At 33.4% G+C, this 23763-nt stretch overlaps 1 protein-coding gene across 3 annotated transcripts; it reads right to left on the bottom strand.

Annotated features, from left to right (window-relative positions):
• Nucleotides 1-1290: 1290 nt before the first annotated feature.
• Nucleotides 1291-10724, bottom strand: LOC120073980 (5'-AMP-activated protein kinase-like protein). Of its 3 annotated transcripts, none has more exons than XM_039026923.2 (13): nt 10381-10724; nt 10148-10267; nt 9807-9925; nt 8943-9725; nt 7859-8069; nt 7616-7676; nt 7471-7521; nt 7293-7346; nt 6509-6628; nt 5074-5198; nt 4313-4364; nt 3195-3333; nt 1291-1629 (listed from the first exon to the last, which is right to left on the bottom strand). In XM_039026923.2, the coding sequence occupies exons 1-12, from the start codon at nt 10554-10556 to the stop codon at nt 3235-3237; spliced, it is 1971 nt and encodes a 656-aa protein (XP_038882851.1). In that variant the 5' UTR covers nt 10557-10724; the 3' UTR covers nt 1291-1629; nt 3195-3234. The 3 variants fall into 3 exon arrangements, with proteins under 3 accessions (XP_038882851.1, XP_038882849.1, XP_038882848.1); XM_039026921.2 differs by having other exon boundaries at nt 1291-1610; XM_039026920.2 differs by having other exon boundaries at nt 1291-1584.
• Nucleotides 10725-23763: the final 13039 nt, after the last annotated feature.

The raw sequence follows: 23763 nt of genomic DNA, 5'->3' as shown, positions 1-23763 counted from the left end.
TTTAAACTTTAAAAATATTTTTGGTTAAAATAATGGACAAAAATTAAGTTGATGAACGGTTGAAAAAATATGGTGTACATGATATCATTGTAACTCTATTTCGACGGTATAAAAAATTAAGTTTATTTAAACTCAAAAGATACAACGTCATTCATTACATCAATTTTTATACACTAATTACCACTTTAATTTTCGTGGATATTGTGAATTTTGTCATGCATTCTTCCAATTGTTATACATAAAATATCATGTTAATTTTCCACTCGTCATTTTAATAAGAAAGCCATCCAGGGTATGTTTTGCCATTTTGGAAACATTGTGAAGTTCAATGGTTAAAAATCAGATTAAGAACATAATTAAAACTTATCCTATTTCCGTTATTTAAACAAATTCTTTTTACCCTCAAGTATAACGTAAACTTAGACAAATGCTACATTTCTTAATTATACTCTTATCGTTAAATAAACGAAAATAAAATCACATCCACCTTTACCATTAAAATTGACTCAAATATATTTTCTAAACAATAAAATAAGCAAGAGAAATTCTGGAAGCTTTTGTAATTTTAGAAGATTTGAGGAATATGAAAGACAAATTTTCAGCTTGCTTTCACTTCGTTTGAGTCAAAATACTCTTTAGGATATGTTTGGAGCAAGGACTAAATACTATTTTGTACCCTCCAACTAATTACAATCAACATTATTTCAAAACTCTATTTCCTTCTCAAACTAAAATAATTTACACCTCAAACACATATTATTATAACTTAAATTAAAATAATCTATTCTAAACACAAACTATTATAACTTAACTATACCTAAGACAATAATAACCAATTCTTTAACTCAAACGTCCTCTTAGAGATTATTAAAAGATTTTCATTTTGTAAAAGACTTTGCAATCAGATTTGCTGGTGCCCTTGCATCGCCAAAAGCTCGACTTCCCTGTACTTTTTTTTTTTTAGCATCTCTTTTTCTGGTGGAAGGTTAAAAGAGCATTTTTGGGATCATTGAGATGTCCTCTGCTTTACCTGAGGATCTTTCTTGTGTTTAATTTGCTTTCGCCGTGTATACCATTTTTTTTTCCTAAAGAAAAAACGTGATAGAAATTGACTTGATAGTTGAGTTATCAACGAAACAATCGCTAACATGAATGTGGCGAGTACTAATAACCACTAAAAAATTACTTCTCAATAGACTTTTTTCTTTTTTCTTTTTTCTTTTTTCCTTTTTTTTTTAGAGATCGGTAATCTTTTAAAATTGGGAATCAAAGAATCTAGGTCCCTGGCAGTTTATCAACATTGCTGCAGATGTCGATTCCTTCATATGCCCATCTCACCGATGGCAACATTCATGAATTCTACCCTATTTGTGCTTAACAAATCATGCGACGTATTAGAAAGTAACTGCTATATACAAGCACATGATTATATTACAAGTGAATTCTACAGAAATCATCTGATTCATCCGACAATTAGAAATAGCCTCCAGAAGAAACAAGGTTCGTGTCTCCCACGTGTAAGCCGGTAGGATTCTGAGCTCATTCCAGTCGACCATGCACGACTTTGTGGTACTTTGTTCTTAACTGAGGTTAAAGCAATGAAAATGTCACTGCATATTGGAAGCAATTCTGCATGGTAAATAGTGGCCAATATGTAGTGTTTCGAATATTTCATATACTATTCAATACTATATTACGAGTCATGACCTTACTTAAAGAGGATCTGTTTCTATAAGTTGTACAACTACATCCTTAAGGAGTTTGAAATAATATGCTGACATGTCATTTCATCACAAATAATATGTTGAACTGCCTAAAAGATTTGATCTAAGCATGGCATCTGAGTAGTCGACGAGATATTGGTAGGAAGGTTAATCCCAAGAACAATTTTTTTTCCTTTTAAAAAAAGAAACAAGTATTTCATTGATGTGAATTAAATACAGAAAAGCTTTAAAGTCCCCCTTGTGAAAAACAGTTCCATAATATTTTTCCAAACAAATTCTACAAAACAAGGCTCTAACTGCACTAGACCCATAAGATTTTTGCTTGTCATGTTCAAATTACCCGGAACATGGTTTTAATAATTCAAAATTAATTTTAGTCATATGAAAAACGCATATAAAAATGTAAAATCAAACCCTAAACCGATTTTTTAGTGAAAAAGACATGTTTTATATTGATTTTGAAAATGATAAAATAAATTTAACTATTTCAAAATCAATCTCAAACATGCATGAAGATCCATTTCAAATTTTTCTTAGTGGTTGGTTAGATTAACCTGAGAGATTTTGAGAAAGGAGTGTGCTTCTTCCAAAAAGTGTTTAATACGAAATACTAAGCTTCGGATTGATTAGAAAAAATGTTCTTAAAAAAAGTCATTTTTATTTAAACTCTTTTGATCAAAACTATTTCAAATACAATTTGAAAGTGTTTTAAAAGCTATTTTGAGAGATTACCAAGCACTTCATTTTTTTCTAAAATGACTTATTTTCAAAATTAAATATTTGAAAAGTTAAATCAAACACATCCTAACACAATAAGAAGATTCTGCTAAAAGAAAGAGAGAAGGAAAAGGAATTTGTAGATTTGCCAGTAAATAATCTACAACTTGAAGAAGGAAAACAATCGAATGAAGCTACATAAAAGGGATTTCTCTACAGTTATCGAGTAGTCGAATGACATGTTTGAGAGTGTTCTTTCCTTTTTCTCAATGAAACCGTTATTCTTATAAAAAGAATGACATATTTTAGAGTGGCTTTGAAATGGTTAAAATCACTTTTGTCCTTTTCAAAATTACTTGGGAAATAATTTTAAGCATTCAAAATCAGTTTTAATAGTATGAAAACTGCATTTATCCATGTAAAATTGAACATTAAATTGATTTTAAATGACTAAAAGTGAGTTTCAGGATGATTTGAACATAAAAAGATGGTTTTAACAATTTCAAAATTAACTAAGAGTTGACTTAATGAAGATACATAATGAGGAGGAAAAAAAAAAGAAGGGAATCTGGGGGAAGATTTTTGGATCCTGTGATCCCTTCAACTTCTATGAAATAAAGAATATCCAAAATTTCCTTCTAAAAAATGAGCTTTCATTGCAAAATTTATGATTCTTATGCCGAGTGAAGAAAAGTATGCCAAAATAACCCGATTGAATTGATAAGGAACTGAAAAGGGTAGATGATAAAATACCTAAGACGCCAATTACTTCATGCCATTTTCCATCATAATATCATCTTCCAACCCGGAGGATGTTGTTACTTATTGCTCCCTTGGTCACAGACTCTCTGTGAGGATCAATCTTCCAGTGTCCATCAACGACGAATTTTATCTATAGTAAGTTGGAAAGATAAAATTAGTAAGGTTATCAATCAAATACGTGATCGCCAAAAGGTTTCTCTCATTGCCCGTTACCAAGTTGAATTAAAGAGTCTTTAACCTTATATTCAACCCAATTACTCTGACTTAATACACATACAAGAATATAGAATTCAAAAGATTATATTAAGAAATTATCATAAAGAGGAAAAATAAGACCTCTTAAATAGAAAACACGTTATAGAAAAATTTTCTACCATGAATAGAATGAGATAAAAGATGAGCAAAAATCTAAAAGGTTAAATGTCCTTGAACCACCAATAGGCAAATTTTGAACGCTCCCACAACATAAAGGTATAACAAAATGGCCAAAACAGAGAGAATATGCCGAGTTTCACTTGGTTGAATTCAACAACAAAAACAATGAAGGATGCGGCTACGCATAAGAGGAAAAACACATCTCTAACAAACAACACACATGTTACCCTACAATACGTTTGAAACATAATATGATTAACAGACTATTAACAAATAAAGAGGAGACTAACAAAGAAAATAAAAAATAATCACACTAACGGCTTAACAATAGGTAAAATAGTAATAGGCACAAGAATTGGTATTCAAGAAACACAATGCAGAATGAACATAAAAGAAAGAATTATATCACACAACATTTGAAGCACAAAACTCCTGTGCGATTGCCCAGAAATAAATGCACCTATTAGACACAATTGAAAATTTAGGAACCTATTTAGAAACATTTTAAAGTAAAGGGACCCTATTAGACATGATATCAATGTTGAATGTTCAGGATTTATTAGACATCTATTAAAGTTCAAAAACCTATTCGACAAAGCTAGTTCGGGAACCAAACGTGTAATTTACCTAGTTAAAAACAACAAGTAGAAAATAAAAATGTCACAAAGGGCGGGGACCATTCTGCAATGAGTAAATAAACATTACGATGGATGTTTCATGAAGGATTTTCCAACCTCATAAACTCCAGGATAAAGCCACAACACCGTTGACCAAAGCCTGGGTTTCCTGGAAAACATTACCGTTGTCAGCTTATATGTTATGCAAGGGGACGTGAAGATGAAAATATTCTTGACAGGCAAAGGAATACTTTATCACTAAAATCCAAGTCTAACAGTTGAACTTTGTTCCTGGTTTTACTGACAAATTACAGAAGGGGTTCAGCAAAATTTTCCTAGTACTGGAACAAAGGCAAAAAGTCAAGCATTTGGGGCAGACTGAAATATCACCCACATCTGAATAATCCTTTTGTACTGAACCAAGCCAGCCCAACCCACCTACCTAGACCCCAACAACCTAGCAGGAGGAAGAAGGCCCAAGTATACCATTTGGTGGCACTCTAAGCATTTGAACTTAGGGGTATCAGAAGTAGAAAATCAAGAAAGGTAGATAAAAGAATCAAGAACTTATGCATTGTAAACAAGAGGAGACTATAAGAAAATATTAATTGGTAAGACTTTAGGAAATTGACATGGAACATCTAACTTTTAGCATCCTTGCCTTTTTTTACTTCCTTTATGCCTAGTCTTGGATATTCATTTTTATGTCTACATGAAATTAGAGTAAATTAATTGAAGTACTTAAGCATTTAAAACCAATCCTAAGGACGAGAATCTTTTCCATCACTTGTGTACTAAATTATTATGTCAGTCGCTTGCAGTGACACATTTGCAGGAATGTCTTCAGAAATCAGATAAAAGAGGAAAAAATACTGAACTTTGAATTAACGGAATCCAGAGGATTGGACGATGGCTGTGGATCCATCTTAATCCTATTGTGCCAACCATTGAAGCTACCAGCTACCTCAACAATTTCTCCTTCCCCACCGTAATGAATGTGAACCTGATAAATCAGATATCAAGCTTCAGTCAGCAGGCATAAGGATCATATAAAGGAAACCCTAAACCATATTTATATCTTATGTTCGGTAGACATAGCTTTTTCTTTGCAGAAGGGACTGATTCCTAATAATATTCCTCATTTGAAAAGTCGTTAAACTAGTTTTTCTCGGTGGATCTTGGGCGAGATCAACTAAAAGATTTACTTTTTCTAACTTATAGATTGTTTGGGCCCTTTTGGGCTTTTCTAGAGATTAAAGGCTGAGATTTTAGTAATTTTTCCAAATATTAGATAATCTACCCAAATATTATACCAAATTTTATTTATTTTCAAATTCTCTCCAAATTTGGTTATCTTTATCGAATATTATATTCAATTCTTATGTAATTAATTAGATTTTTAAATTTTGGGAAAGATTAAATTTTGCAAAAAAAAAAAAAAAAGTAAGATATGGAAAATATATAAAATCTCGGTATTAATCTGTTCGAGAATTCACCGATCTTGGTGCTAATCTGCCCGAGATTCATACCGAGATTTTATATATTTTCCATATTTTACCTTTTTTAAAAAAATTTAATATTTCCAAAAATTTAAAAATCAAAATCAATCACTTGAGATCCATCTAAAAATTTCATTTGGATAATTGGTAAATTGACTTGAAAATTAGAATTTTGGCTAAAGTTTTAAAAATTAAATAAGATTTTGATATAATATTTGATAAATATAATCAAAATTTGGAGAAAAATTCAAAATATATAAAATTTAGTTTAAGATCTAGAAAGATCACACAATATTTTGGAAAAATTACTAGGTGTAATATCTCCGAGATGTACCAAGAAAGGCACAAAAGGGCCAAAAGAATCGATAACTTAGAAAAAGCTAATTTTTTTTAACTAAATCTCGGTGGTCGATCTAGTGTGAGATAAACCAAGAAAAGCTATTTAAACAAGTTTAAAAAAATGGTGATAATTCTATAAGGTGAAAACTTAAAAGGTTATTTCTGACAATTTCGTCCCAATCTTCGATGATTTGACATTAGCTATTAGTACAAATAATTTCTTTTACCTACAACAGCCAAAAGAATAATTTTATCATTTAAAATTTTCCAGATTTCAATGTCTTGATTTTAAACTTCAGAAGAAATGTTGCAGCACGACAGGCAGTCTATGATTGTTTAACTCTTTTGCATCAAAGGAAAGGAAAAGAAACGACAGGAAAAAGGTATTATACACGGATTTAAAGCATCCTACACAGTACCGAGATACTGTGCATGATCTTTAACATTACAACTCGAAAAGAAGCCAGACATGTACCTCCTCCAATCCGGAAAGACTCTCTTCAGCAGCAACTAACTCTGTATCTTTTTCCAAAATGAGTTTTTGGGCCTTGCTGATCTCTGCCTCAGCCTTGCTTTGCAAAGCAGACAAAGCAAGCTGACAGTGAATAAACATATAAACAGAAAAAATAAATTGTAATTAGTGAAGAAAAGTCAAGAATGGGTGCAAAAACATCAGCACGAGGTAAAATCACAAGAACTGCTAAGTGAAACAATGTCTCTCAATCTTCTACACTGTGGATACTAAACAGATCGATAAACTAACTTAAAAGCAAATCAATAAATTAAATATCAAGAAATCTTGAGACCATGAGTTAAGAAACCCATGAAAGTATCCAGCACCTCAATGATATAGAAAATGCAACAAAAACATATCTTACCTTACAGAGTGTTAGACACAGAAATGAGAAAAACACAGCTTAGGGAGACTGGTGAAAGTAAGTCTAACAATTAGGAGGAGAGCAATTATAGAAAATTTATCTAGTATGGGTATTTTTACATTAGATTTTTCAATTTGCTAACCCTACATACTCCTTAACTAACCACTGTGCATCATGTTTACAATGTCTTTGACGCACAAATAGAATGGTAAGTTCAAGTGAAGCTTTTACAACAGAGATTAAAGTCAAGTATCCAAAGTGAATTCCCCATCTACTGTATGCGGAATTTGTTTAGAAGAATTGAGTTTGAATTTTGAATGCATCACATTATGAATGCTTTACGCTAAATTAACCACGAAGAAGAAGTCATATATGATATACCTTGTCCCTCTCAATCTGGTCCTTCAGCTGAGACAGTTCCAGCTCCTTCTGATGCTATAGACAGAAAAGAAATGGAGTGAGAATAAGGAAGTGAATCCCAATAAGAAATGGGCAGAACTTCATACATCGTCAAATTCAGCAACAAGATATTTGAAGCAGATGAAATATAAATCAATACCAACATAAATTTGAGACGCTCAATCTCAACTTGATTCTCAGATATTTTTATCTGTACCATAGAGAGACAGAAAGCCTTTTTTAAAAAAAAAAATCAGGAAATTCAATTGATTGAATCTAGCAATATCTTAACAAAGTGAACGTACCTCAGCACCAAACACCTTTTCAATTTGACCATTCAAAGCTTCAGTTGAAGGTTGATCATCCCTATAAATGGAGTCAAATGATATGGATTTAGAAAGGTGATGAATTTCCAAAGATGGCATTCAAATCTGATGAAACTTGCAAATTATTTGGTATGAAAACCAATCATTTGGGCAACCACAAAGACAACAGAAAATCACACAAAAGACTTTGAATATGGTAGTCTTGCTGTTTGAATTACTGACCTAGTTAATTGACCAACAGTTGTGGTAGACATATTGTCCTCAAATTCAGATGCACTCCCATTTGATGCCATCACAGAACCTCTACTTGCAGTGGTGTCTTCTGAGAATGCCTCAGCATGGAAGTTTATTTCAGATTCTTCTGCATTTACTGCTGTAAAGGAACCATTGCCTTTTCCAGCGCCACTCTCGCTTAATGTGGCATCGAAATTATCTGAGCATCAATGCATTGTCACGTGCTCAACTTCAAGTTTTCAGAAGCACCAGATTATATAAGCCAAAGGCAGGATAATATTTAATGACAAAAAAATGTTTTTGTTTACGCAAGGACAGATTGAAATTAGTAGTTTGAACAGCAATGGTACTTTTTTTTTTTATAGGAAACAGAACAGCAATGGTACTTGAAAAAAAAATATGCATAACAACATAATATAAAAATAGGATATGAAATTATCTCTATCTCTAACATCAAATTCCTGGAATACAGATCACAATTTTTACAAAGCCATTGTCGATCACAAGAATCACAGTGAAGATCAACTGCAGAAGGTGAGATGTACAGGAAAATTTCCTCCGACATAAAGCTTGGCAATAGATGATGTAATCTTCTAAACCTCTATTAAACAAATTAACATCTTATTTATAATAAAGCTCAAGAAAATTAACATATTACGGTTCACATGAGAGTTTGTAGCTAAAGTGAAAAATGAAACAATGACTTGATTACTATCCATGTGCATCTAACTGACTACAGTAATAAAAATAAATAAAAGGTTTTTTCTTTGCATCAAGTATGTCAACTGGTTTGATCGGTTCCAAACATAAAGGCACTATTTGAGCTGTAACCACAACATCATAGATGTTGATTTAAAATCCCAATCATACAAAATACAACTCTAATCGTTCTAAATGCAAAACTATCCATCTATGACATTTGGACTGTGCGATTCTCCATATTATACAGAATGCTATGATTTTTCTTTAATACATTAAGTAAATACTTACCATTTCGGCTCCATATTATTCTACAGCATCCACATCGAAATTTATGTTGACACTCAAAAAAATAATAGTTAATGCAACTTACCATCTATTATATCCAGATCTCCATTTTGTATAAATCTAGTCACCCTCTCTGCTAGGGATAACTCCTCCGAATATTTTATCAACTTGTAACTAGACTCTCCATGTTCAAGAGCCTTATCAATATTTAAACCACTAGATTGGTCACCTATGATAGTCATTTCGGCTGATAAAGAGATGTCATCCACATTGTTATCTTCTTTCTTGACCTGTTCATTTGAATAATACAAGTCCTCTTCCTTTGTGGAGGAACCAGTTATCAAAAGCAGAGGTTTGTCAACATGGTCATGCATGTCGAGATATTCATCAACTGTAGAATTTATCATATAATTCTGTCCAGAAAGGACTTCAGGAGACGAGGGAGATTCAACAACCACCTCAATTTGACATTCCAATGATTTTTCAGGATTTTCCATTAATAAATTCTTTGAATATTCAGTTAGCTCCCCAGTGTAGTCAAAGTCATTACACGTAACACCTAAACCAATATTTGGACTAGTAAAACAATCTTCTGAAGCAGTGACTTCAGTTTTCATGGATGTATCATCTTCAACTGTCATGTTATCATTATTTTCCCCATGTGATTCATTGTATTCATCATGGCATATAAGATCATTAGACAACTCCTCCTCCACTGATGAATTGGCTGTAGTTGTAGGAGCCGAAATGCAGTCATCGAAACTAAAAGTGTGGATGGTATTTGAACTATGAGATAGATTTTCCAAGACCAGAACTTTGTTTGGTGAAGAAAGGTCTTCAACAACATCTTTCGCCTCGCCATCCTGGCCTTTTAAGAAATACAAGGTTATCAATTATTCAAATGAGAAACCGTAATTTATTAACACGGATTAAAGAATCATGAATTAACCTGTCAGAGTAATGTTCCCCAACTCACAATCACTTTCAACTGCATTGGTTGAGTTAGTAACAAGAAGCTCTCGAATAAGTTTGTGACCCCTTCGTCTGACGATATTCGCCAGGTCAGTCCTGAATGCATTCCAAATGAAGCATTTAATCATCAACCAAGAAAGTATTCCAAAAGAGAACACTACACTACGACTCCAACTTGCAAATGTAAAACAGTAGCAGAGGTATTTTGGAAACTTATCCTTATCCTCATTCTAGTTTGTGAACACATAATTTAAACCCTCACAAAGCATGCAATTCATTAAACACCAAAACGAGAACACTAAAAAGATGAAAAGTAACCTTCCATGCTGCGAAAGCTCCTTTGTGGAAGGTATATGATCCTCCGGAAGTCCGACCGATCTAATGAACTCGCGAATGTCGTTGCAGAGCTCCTCATTACTCTTCGTCTTTCTACTAGTCCTGAAACACAAAACTCCACCACAACATCAAACCTAAATGCAAAAAAAAACAATATACACATCAAGATTGACCTCCAATACCGAAACAAAACCAAAAATGACGAGGAAGAAAACCTGGAATTCCTGATTGAACAAGTACAGACGTTAGAATCTCTTCTTGGATGACGGTGGTGATGGTGGCCGAAACAGTGAAACTTCGGGTGCTGATTCTGAGTTTGCAGTTGGTCTAGGAAAGAGAGATTTCGAGAAGAAAGAGACAGTAATGAGGGAAAATGAGAGAGCGTAGCCATGGGAAAAGCGAAACTCTGAGACTCTCACTGCGCGCGAAATCTCTGAGCGAGCATTTGCAGCTTTCTCAGCGCTTGGCTTTTGTCGCGAAGAGATTCTCGTTTATGGCGATGACGAACGGGAATGAATGAAAGTTCTTCGCGAAATTACCACCATCACTATTTTTATGTAAGATTTTTATTTTCTTTTCTTTTTTTAAAATTATTGGAAAGGGTATGAAGAAAATCGTTTAAAAGGATAATATAATATAATATAATATATATATATAAGAACATCACATCACCTGATTTGTTTAAATTTATAATATAATCTCATTTAAACCCCACCATAAAAATATATGAACCAAAGTTCGTTATGCATGTAATGACACAAATTTCCTAAAAAAACACAAAGGGGAATTTGAAAAGGAAAAAAAAGGCAAATATTTACTTAATGTATTAAAGAAAAGTCATAAACTAGTAATTGTACTCGTTTAAAACCTTTGACAATGAATAACTTTAGCACATAGGTAAAGCTTCTTTTAAATACGATAATTAATATAAATTAGAGATAAAGTTGATAATATAATAGATATTAGTCTTTTTCCTCATCTTGTTTTTTCTTCTACTTGTTTATAAATAATTACATGATAATTTTGCTGGCTCGTTCCTGAGATTTTTATAAAATAATAATATAGGAAGTACATATACTTCTCATTTACGTTAGTATTATCTTATATGAATACATTCAAATATGTGACAAAGACATGTCCATCTTCTTCCAGATACGTTAAAGGGATACATTGGTTCTTTTTTTTTTTTTTTTCATATTTAAGCCTAATCACTTAAAAAACTCAATCGACAACCTATTTTATTTACAAGTCCACTTAAATCTAGCCATTCAAACCAAAATAAATTAATAATAAAATAATAAAAATAGAAAAGATGTGAAAGAAAAACCCTAATGGTAATTAAATATTCATTCTTCTCTTTTCTCTCACTATCTAAATCATGATTCACACCTCATCACTCTTCATCCTCAACTTCATTCTTCAATCTTCATATCCTACTTCTTCCATGTAGCTTGCTATAGTCGCTCAACCACCACTACACTCTGTTAGATTTTATTCTCACTCTCTTCTTAAATCTAGTTTAATCTAACTTAAAATAAGTATGAAGCGATATATTTTTCAAAATGAAAACATTTTTCGTTTTATCCTTCAATTATGAAAATTGAACATGATCTCCCACTTTCACGGTTAATGGAGAAAAATAACCAACCACAATTATCTCATAATTGTTTAGTTATAAATAAATATAATAATTAACTTATTATATTATATTTATAATATATAGTTTTAATATCAGATCATATGTAATATTTAAACCATATTTCTTTTCTCCTTTATTCAATATAAATCATATTTTTATCAAATTCTTCCAACTAATGTATCTCATATACATCATGTCAACTGTATCACATGTAATTGAACCAGCTTAATTATATCATATATAATCAAACTCTCTGTTGTTAATTTGAACAATTCAAACTAACCCAAAAACTTATTCTCAACTTGAATCCATTGAGCTACCAAGGGGACCTTATGGACCTGTAGCTTGAAGCTCCGACGATACGTGAATAGCTGGTTAAACTCTTTAATCACAAGATTCACCATCCTTTAACTGCCAGGCACTACACTAAAGATCGACAACTACACTTTTCTCACTACATGTATATTTCTGTGTCCATCGGATATAACCAATCAACAGTACGATAACCCTTCATAAATCGCTCGTAAGTACATTGGGCCAATTTATCATTTTGCCCATGTAGTTACATCTAACTCCTTCAGTACCACTGATTCTTCTAACAAACAATACATCATAGTCCTACTATGAGTGAACACCTCTCGAATCATGAAAAAGTGTGTGGCGCCACATCGTTCAAGCCCTAAAATTAGCCCTTAAGGGAGCAATTTATCTACTTACCCCTGCTTCGGAGAATGAGTGAATTTCATCCTGTGTAGCTGTGTATGTCTCCACATACATGCTTAAGTCACAACGATAACCAAGGATCTTAGTTTATTGGTCTGTGATAAATACAACTAAAATATCTCATATTTCATTGAAGACAGTGAAAAAATATCTCATATTATTACATCACAAGCATTTGTTCATACATGTGTTTACAAACTACAAGATCCTACAAGATTTAAGGCATCAACCCCAACAAAATATGCTTCAAATACTAATTGTATGGATAAGATTCATATAATTAAGTTTAATATGATTTTTATTTATATTAAATGTCATGCATTATTGAGAGAATACAAACTATAGACTATATTATATTTGATACAACATTAAAACTATAGGTTATATGTTATATTTGATATAACATATAGTTTAATATATACTATATGATAAGGTTATATATATATTAAATGGTTTTTTATTTATTAAATTATTTTGAATTAAATTAAATTAAAATTTGAAATTAATTTAGGAGGGAGTTGTAACTCTCTTCCCCTCTTTTCAGAGTTGTAACTCCTTTCAGATGTGTGTGGGTGTGTGGGTAGTTCATTTTCCACGATTAATTAATCTTCTTCACAAAATATTACAGGAATGCTCTCCCAAGAAAATTTTTTTCTACAAAAAAATTTCTCTTCTCCCTCAAATACTCTCTCCCTCTCTCCCAAAATCATTTATAACCCACAACTCCTGAATTCTCACCATATCCCTAAAGAGAATATAGGAGGTTCACTCGTGGTGGTGGCACTTGGTTTTTTTTTTTATGTTTGAGATTTTGGTATGAAGGATCTCTTACCGAAGAGTTCCATGAGCACGTTCGGATTGCTCCAATTTCACAGTGATCGAAATACAATATTATACATTCCTACAAACAATTATGCAAACAAACATTAATTATCGGCATGCTATAAACAATAAAATAACAAGAGAATGAGTGTTATATCAGTTGAAGATGTTCTTCACACTTCGGAACTCAATGCAACAAAAACCTCCACGCGATCTACCAACACCCAACAACAACGTCAACTACAGCAGCATGAACAACCGCACGAAAAACCGCACGAACACGAACGCTGCAGCGACGACACCACAAGAAAAGAGCCTCGGGTATTCTTGGAGTGAAAACCCAAAGTGTAGTCTTTGGTGAATTTGGTAGAAGAATGAGGAAACACTGACCGTGTAGGCGATAAGTAAGTGGGAGGGAAAAACGCACTATCACATAGCACGATGCTTATCGTTTAGGAAACACTATACGATCGTGTAGGTTTTACTGAACAATTGGTTAGGAAATAGTATACGATCGTTTAGCAAACTCAACACACACTATGGTCGTTTAGAGAAGCTATGCGATTGTGTAGGAACTAGTGTGCAATCGTTTAGGAGCGAGGTGGACGATCGTCTAGACGAAGAGCGACTATCGTATAGGCTCTCGATTCTTTAATCGATCGTTTACTATCTTACCAACGCGCGGTCTCTTTTTTCTTTTGGACGATTGACGAACAGCGATTCAAAAAATGAAACAATTTCATTTTTATTTCATCGGTTACAATAACCGACTTATTCCCACTAACCCACGTCCAAACATGATTTTTGGATTAATTATCATATAACTAACCAAATTTAATAATAAATATAATCATATTATATTTTTATCCTATAGTTTGATATCACATATCTACTATAGTATTTTCTCCTCTACTTGATATAAATCATATTTATATCTAATTTCTTCCAAAATAATGTATCTTATACATTTAGCCAATTATATCATATATAATTAACCAGTCCAATTATATCATATATAATCGAACTTTCTCTTGTCAATTTGAACATTTCAAATTAACCCAAACACTGGTTCTCAACTTTATCCAAGCTACCCAGGGGACCTAATGGACCTGTGGCTCGAAGCTCCAACGGTACGTGAATAGCTAACTAAACTCTTTAGCCACGAGATCCACTATCCGTTAACTGTCAAGCATTCCACTAACAACCAACAGCTGAACTCTTCTTACCACAGATATATTTCTGTGTCCATCGGATATAATCAATCATGAGTACGATGACCTTTCATAGATGCTCGTAAGTATAGCTGGGCCAAATTACTATTATGCCCCTGTAGTTACATCTCACTTCTTAAGTACCACTGATTCCTTTAATGAACAATACAACATAGTCCAACTATGTGTGAACACCTCTCGAGCTAAGAGAAGTTGTTTGGCACTACATCGTTCAAGTCCCGGAATCAGCCCTTAAGAGAGCTATCTATCTACTTACCCCTGCTTCGGGGAAGGAGTGAATTCCATCTTGTGTAGATGAGTTCCCAACTCTCAAATCAAACGAATCCCCAAAATGGTAGGTTTAAATCGGCGACCTGGCCACTCGCACCCATACAAATCAAAAGACCGCCCTCAATGGCAGGAGTTCCCAACTAACTCAAGATTGAGGTCACGTTACCTATAGTCATCCTAGTGAAGTGAAGTCTCTGTCATGAACGATGTTATATAACGAGACGTTAGCATTTTGTGGTCAGGTCTTATACAAACTCTTTGTATAGGACACCCCCGCTCGCATGTCCTCAACACGAATGATCAGGATCAAACCATCTGTGATAAGACAACCTAGGATGTTAATTTATTGGATTTATCATGAAAGCTATTTGGGATAAGAAATACTGTAGAATATCACTTACATTCTCTTTGTTTCTGGATCTAACATACGAATCTTGCTCTAACCCAAAGACACAATGAAATTAACAAAGATGAACGCGATCGAATGAGGATGTTGGACTACAACTCTGAGAGAACAATAAGAGAACTTCATGAAAAGTTCGACAAAAGTGAATAACTAAGAGTGACCTTCCATTCTCAATATCAATGTTATTCAATGCTATTGGTTGAATATTAGTTGGGAAAAATGCTTTGATAGAATTTATGTGTTGCATTGAATACATATTGAATAAATGCTGAAGAAATCATTGAAGAAAGAAGAAGAATGGTGCAGTTTGAAGAGTTTTTGAAATTGAGAATAAAATTGGTATTTCGCATGGATAAAAGGTCAGTCATATATAAATTTTTAGGAAGAGGCCATTCATAAAAAAAGTTTTTGATTTTTAGGTCACTTTGTGAAATTTTCCAAGAAGAAAAGCCCAAGTGAAAACAAAGAATTAAAAAAAAATCGGAGAAAATCCAAAGAAAAAAATCTACGAAAGAGTAAGGGCCCACCTTGTGGCGAGATCTTTAAGTATAATTTATAATATGAGTAGCCAATAAGAGCATAGCTTAACTGGCATAATGTTCAAACTATCAACCTCGTGGTTTGGGGTTCGATTCCCCCACCCCACACTTTAATTACAATACCTCTTAATAAAACATATATAAATAATATGAGTATAAATCCTAATTAATTTAAAATTTGCAAGTAAAATCTTTTCCAATTAGGAGAATCTACGATTAATTTCACATAATATATATTTTCTTCCATTTAAATTTGGTCAAACCAAAGGTTCCATGTCATTAAGCTTCTTATAATTTTATTTGTTTATATATTACTTTTTAAACTTTCTTTCTTGAAATTAAGAAATATATCATTACAACAACATCAAATAATTATTAAAAAAAAAGTGGAAAAAATGATTTTGAGTTCATCTCAATGCCACCGCTTGCCGAATTGAAACCACCATTGTAGCTCCTACTAGTGACTTAATCGGCCGCCGACCAACCAAATACGCAAAGTTAGCAAACATAACATACATACACAAAAACGACATCATTTCTAAATGCAAGCTTGTTGCCAAAATCTCAATCTTTCTATAACAACTCGACCTTTCTAAAGCTCTGACAAAAGTCGTTACTTCAGTTGAAGAATAAGCAATTTTGTTTTGAGAATGCCTTTTCGTCTTCCTTCTCTTTGTATTCAATCAATGCTTATGTATATACAGTCTATTTCCTTATTACATAATAATACAAAAAAATGAATAATATTACACATGGCTTGCTTTGGTTGGTGGAGAGAAATATTATAACAAATTCTTAACAGAATGTGGTGACTCATTTCCAATTATTCTTCCACCTTCCCTTTTCCTTTTCCATCTTTATTTTCTTCCCTAACATCCCCCTCAAACTCGAGGGTACTTCAAGTACTCCCAGTTTGGATTTTAGTGTGTAGAAGTGGGAGTTGTTGAATGGTTTGGTGTGGCAATCAGCTAGTTGGTCTGCCAAAGGAACATAGTGGATGGTGATTTCGCCTTTTAGAACATGGTCCCGTACAAAGTGGATGCCAACTTCTACATGTTTAGTTCGAGAGTAAAACATCAGGTTTGCAGCTAAGGCCCCTGCCCTTAGATTGTCGCACCATATGGTCGGTCGAGTTTTTTTATTTTAATCCCATCTCACTGAGTAGTTGTTGAAGCCAGAGAACTTTGGATGTAGCATGAGCTAGTGCCCTGTACTCAGATTCTGTACTCGACCATGCAATGACTGTTTGTTTCTTTGAGGACCATGAGACAATGTTATTTCCTAAAAATGAGCAGTAGGCAGCAACCGATTTTCTATCATCAAGATTTGAGGCCCAATCAGCATCTGAGTAGGCAGAGACAATTAAGTTCGGGCTTGGTTGGAAGTAAAGTCCATAGTGTTTCGTGTCGTTGATATAGCGAAGTACTCTCTTAGCTACCTGCCAGTGTGCATCCGTTGGAGTTTGAAGGAATTGACTCAGCTGGTTGACTGCATAAGTAATGTCCGGCTATGTGTGTGTTAATTACTGAAGGGCGCCTATGGTGTTGCGAGATATATAAGGATCAGAGATGGGCTACCCATCGGTCTTCAATAGTTTTCTGCCTTGCACACTTGGTGAGGGCATTAGTTTCACGTCAATCATCTGTAGCTTGTGCAGTAGATCATCCACATACTTGGGATTTATCAGGAGACCAGATTCTGGGTAATGAACTTGTATTCCCAGGAAATACCGAAGTTGTCCCAGATCCTTGAGTGCAAATTGAACATCAAGAGTTTCAATGAGTTGGAGTTTCTCTGTTAATTTAGAATTATTACATGTGATAATGATGTCGTCGACATAAACAAATAGAAAGATTATTGAGCCCAACGTTCGTTAGATAGACAGTGAGGTGTCCGATTGAGAATGATGAAATCCCCATTTTGTTAGGACAGAGTTGAGAGCAGTATTCCATGCTCGTGGAGCTTGTTTTAGGCCATAAATAGCCTTGTCAAGTTTGCAGACATGGTTCGGATATAGAGAATTGACATATTCGGGTGGTTGGCACATATATACATCCTCGACGAGTTTTCCATTTAAGGATGCATTGTTGAAGTCAAGTTGCCTGAGAGACCAACCTTGTGACACAACAACACTGATTACTACTCGGATTGTGGAAGACTTCACGACAGGGCTGAATGTCTCAGAGAAGTCCACTCCATGATGTCGATGAAAGCCCTTCACAACTAGTCGGGCCTTATACCGTTGTATTGAGCCATCCATGTTTCTCTTGAGTTGAAATATCCACTTGTTTCCAAATATATTGTGTGATAGAGATGGGGGAACCAATGTCCAGGTCTTGTTCTTTATGAGAGATGAGTATTCCTCATCCATAGCCTTATTCCACTGAGGAGTTGCAAGTGCACCTGTGATTCTTGTGGGCTTTGTTTAAGACCAATTAGTAGCTTTGCTTGTTATCTAGGCTTTGGGTTTAAATATGTCAGCTTTAGCTTTTGTTATCATGAGGTGAGTGGGAACTGGTGAGAGGCAGGAGGAGATGACAGGTTTTGGCAAGGTGGTAAAGGATGGATTATCAGTAGGATGTGGCGTATGTGGTATATTGGGGTTGTCATGTTGGATTGGGCTGGTTTGAGTCGGGGGCAACGACGAGTGATGGGTAGAGCTCACCGATGGAGAGAGATTTGGACTATGGTAAGATGCATAACTTGGAGAGGATATTTGGTTTGTGGTGGTGAGCTGATTGAGGAGATGATTTCGAGGTGGAGTGTTGAACTTCACTGGTTCGGTAGTAGAGGAGCTTCCTGCGAGTGTGGCATTGGCTATGACTGCTCTGATACCAAGTTGAAGAATAAGTAATTTTGTTTTGAGAATGCCCTTTCGTCTTCCTTCTCTTTGTATTCAATCAATGCTTAGGTATATACAACCTATTTCCTTATATACACATTGTCCTTCAATGTGGTTACGTAATAATACAAAAGAATAAAGAATATTACACATGGCTTGCTCTGGTTGGTGAAGAGAAATAATTCTAATAAATTCTCAACAGAATGTGGTGACTCATTTCCAATTATTCTTCCACCTTCCCTTTTCCTTTTCCGTATTTATTTTCTTCCCTAACAACTTCATAATAACACATTCACATTCAAAACATTTTGACCTTTAAAACAAATTTTTTTAAAACAGAGATGACAATCCCAAATCAACTTATTGAATCAATAAGTAAAATAAATAAAACATTTATTTGGGATCCCTTAAAGTCATTTGTAGAGAAATCTATTAAAAAAAAAAATTTCAACGCTAAAATATAGTATAAAACATTCAAATAACTTTTTTTTTTTTTAAAAAAAAAAACATAAACTCAGTGGAAGTGTTTTCTTTTGTTCCTATATGGCTCTCTCATGGGTCCTATATGTCACTCGTCGAATTGTTTATGTCATTACTTGAAAGGGTGAGTAAAAAAATACTCAGTAACCCCACTATCAAGGTCAGACTATGCATTTATGTCCTATAAATGCAAACATATAGGTGGGACATATACGCACTCATAGATGGTCGTCTAGTGAAGAGCTTAGCCCATCCTAACACGTTGGTAATATGGTGAGAACCATCGGTCCATGGAGCTGTAACATAATTGTGAACTCATCGATCTATGACGCTGTAACATAATTGTGAACTCGTCAGTTCACGGAGCTATAATGAAATTGCGAACTCATCAGTTCACAGAGCTGTAATGTAGTTGTGTACTTGTCGGCTCATGGAGCTATAATGTAGTTGTGTACTCGTCGTTTACGAGCTGTAATGTAGTTGTGAACCCATCAATTCATGGAGCTGTAAGGTAATGATGTTAGGATGGCAGCCAACACTATCATTACATGACAGCTGTCATAACATTCGTAACCATCACACCACTAAAAAAAAAAAAAAAAAGTATTGTCTTAGGGTCCCACACATAAACATATATGTAAATAACATCGTGCTTATGGATTGGCTTTATTCATATCATGCTTATCAATGTAGACAAATCAAACAATATCACACTCATAGAATGATTCTAATCATGTCATGTTTTTAAATTCCATCAAAACAATTTAATTAACATGTTATAGTCTAGGTTGTCTGGTGCAAGGACAATTCTAGAAGTAAAATCACTTACCTTAAGATTAAGCTCAAATATGTTCAAGCAAGCTTATCTCCTCTTTGCTTAATAAGATCTTGAATCAAACCCTAAAATTATAACCTGAATTTAATTTCAGCTTTGGGCCAAATTACAATCCAGAAGATTAACCAAAGAGATTTTTACATAAATAATCATCTTTGGATCATAATTTTCAAAAATGTCTTTTCTTTTTTATTTTTTCAATGAAGACTTTTTGTAATTTTTATGGACAAATTTACCATTTTTTAAAGTTTTCGTGCATAATAGTTTTTTATATGATTATTCTTTTTATTTATTTATTTTCATTTTTTCTCATTGGGTTAATGATGGAGAGAGAAATTGTATTTATTACGGAGAGAGAAAATGTATTTAATATGATTTTTTTAACATTTTCAAATGGAGAGAAAAAAGTTGAAATGTTTTCCTTTATTTAATTTAATTGGAGAGAGAAAATACATTTAATGATATTTTATTTTCTATTTTCGTTGGTTTCATGTAATGTTTTTTTTTCCGGATTCATGGTCATTTAAAATACACCTCAAAACATTTTGTTATGTATTTGAAAATATTCTAACAAATATATGAAATATACCAGAGTATATAAATTTGAGATTGGCTCAATTCTTGACATAAATCACCATTTCGTTTCTCTATGTTGATCTTTTATATTATATGATTGATTCATGTTTGTTCACTTGTACATGTAGTATATTCCATTGTTTATTTGGAAACATTCTAAAACATTTATGAAATATACTGATAAATATATTTTATATCTACTCAAATATTCATGGTTATTTTTAAATATACCTAGAACTCAAATACTTTTTGATATGTATGTCAATATATTTTATTGTTTATTTGATATATATATCCCAAGTATTATGATATATATGCACTTCTAATTAGGTATCGATATTTTGCTTTGATATGTATGTCTCTATATCTTCGAATATCATTTTAGATGTTTGCAAATATTCAAACCAATATATGAAATATACTAGTAAAATGGTAAAACATTTTTCAATATACCAACTTATTTTTAAATATACTAGTAAAATGATTTTTTTTTTTTATATATATATACCATAGTTTAGATTCATGATTATTTTTAAATATACATTAGAACATTTGCCTTAGATGTTTGCAAATATAAATAATATATGAAATATACTAGTAAGATTAGGAACGAATATATATAAATCACAGATGAACTTAATGTTCAATATATATTAGTGTATATATCATAATAAAGAAAGTCTCAATAAAAAATTGAAGATATATATCACAATATATATCGAAAAATCACCTTATATATCGAAAAAGAATATATATATCACAGTACATATAAAAAAACCACCCTATGTATTGAAAACAAAAAATCACCATACGACAGTATATAAAACAAACACCACGTATGACAGTATATATAAAAAAAACCACCATATATACCATCGTTGACCGTCATCATCCAGAATCCCACGCAAGTAGTTCATCCCATGTTGGATCCGTTCACCCCACACCGGAAAAATAACCCCACACCAAATTCGCTTGCCTAGGCCGGAAAAATCACCCCACACCAATCTCCTAACCCAACGTCGTAAAAAATGCCTCACACCAGAACTGCTCGCCACATGCCGAAGATGTGCCAGATCTGCTCGCCCCGCATCGGAAGAATCGCTCTACGCGTCGGATCTGAGGAAAAAGACGACGACTAGATCTTGGCAGGTGCGTTGTCAATGATGGCAAGGTGGATGGACGGAGGGAGATGATAACAGTGGCAAGGTGGATGGACGGAGGGAGATGACAACAGTGGCAAGGTGGACGGACGGAGGGAGGTGGCGATGATGGCAAGGTGGACGAAGAGAGAGACGCAACAACGAAAATATGAGAGAGAGTTTTGAGAGAGAAATTGAAGAAGATAAAGTGTGAGCTAGATATAAAAAGATGAAGTGTTGGTTGGATATGAAAATATGAGAGAAATGAAATTATTAAAAAGAAATCATTAATAGAGGTGTGTGGGATATGAAATTTTTTTCCACTTTTGCATAAGAGAGATGAAATTATCCAAAAAAAAATCATTAATGGAGGTGGGTGGGATTAGGAGTGTTCAAAAAACCCGATAACCCAAAAAGATTGATCAACCCAACCCAACCCAACCCGTGCGGATTGGGTTGGATTATCAACTCATTTAGGGTTAGGTTGGGTTCAAATAAATGAAAATTTTATGGGTTAAGTTGGTTCGTGAATTCACCTAGTATAACCCGAACCAACCCAAATTTATTATTAACTTTAAAAAATACATTTTTTTATTACTTATAACACAATTATTTATACATATATTGGTTTTAATTTTATTTAATTTAAATATTTTTTTAATAATTTATTATTCAACAATTTTGAAGAGTTTTTTTTTTTTTTTTTTTTTTTTTTTTTTTTTTGTATTTTAGAAAGAAAAAAATCACTATATAAAATGAAATTGAGTTGTTAATCTTAATTCAATATATGAAAATAATTAAATTAGATTTTTACATATTTACGTTTTGCTTTTTTTAAGAACAAAATTTTAAATAAATGACCCGATTAATCCGAACCAACCCAACCTAATCCAACCCAAATATTTCATAGTTGGGTTGGGTTCATTTTTTAATAAAGATTATTTGGATTGAAAAAATTTACAATCCGAATAATTGGGTTGGGTAAAAAGACTTTCAACCCAACCCATACACACCTTTTGGTTATAATTAAGGGCTATATGGGTAGAAACCCTTTAACCAAAAGTCACAAAGAAACGCTTACCCGCTTGACCCAAAACTACTTCAACTTCATTTGAGATCTCCACTTTAAACATAAACCACATATAAGGCTTCCAAACCCAAAACGACAACAACCATATTGGATCTCTATAGATTTTGGAGTGTTAATTCTCACTGAAAACTTATCGAATACCCTTGAAACTGTTGGACAACAACTTCAAAAGCTCCAAATTGGCAACCTAGTTAGAAATTTAAAACAGGCAAAGAAGATGAAAAGCCAGAAGGAAAAAGAAGCGGCAAAGAGAGGAATGAGATGAAACATTTTTCTTTCGTGAATATTTATTGTATTTCTTTCTTGTATTTTGTATTGGTATACAGAGGCATTAAATAGCCTTATACATTTTTAATAATAAAGAATAACAAATATATTTGTACACTTTTGATTAGTTGGGATAAATATTCCCTCTAACAACCTTTTCTTCTAGAAGGATGATGACATAGACTAAATGTGCTGACTGGGTGGCTGACTGGGTGGCTGACTGTTTGTCCATGTATGCTGCTGACTTGTTGTAACACCCTAAATTTTGTTAGTAATGTAATTTCAGTAATTTATATTAATTAAGGACATTTTTGGAATTTTGGAAGTCAAGTGTAGCTGCGGAATTTATTTTTGACCTTGAAAATTAATGACATGAATTAATTTCGTTTTGGGAAGAAAATGAATTTAATAGTATAAAATGGAATAAGAAAAGGAATAAAATAAAGTTTGTTTTATTTTATTATTATTATTTTATTTTATAAAAACAAAACTTAAAATATTCCCTACTCCCTCACGCGAGTCCGTCGACCCCCCCCCCTGGATTTTTCCATTGTCACTTTCACGTCCACCGCTGAAGCCAAAGCCGCTCTCAACCCGAAGTCGTCCGAGCCGCCGGAGTTGTTCGACTGCCAGATCCGAGCCGAGTTTTCCACCGTCGCCGACCCAGCTTACTCTCATTGCGTTGTTGCAAAAGCTCCACCCCGCCCTCCGGATCTGCACGTCTGCCGCTCTAGTCAT

This window comes from Benincasa hispida, chromosome 3, assembly GCF_027475165.1.
Source record: "Benincasa hispida cultivar pf3 chromosome 3, pf3_genome.v1.1, whole genome shotgun sequence".
NCBI classification, from domain to species: domain Eukaryota; kingdom Viridiplantae; phylum Streptophyta; class Magnoliopsida; order Cucurbitales; family Cucurbitaceae; genus Benincasa; species Benincasa hispida.
This window is presented reverse-complemented; position numbering and strand designations above follow the sequence as displayed.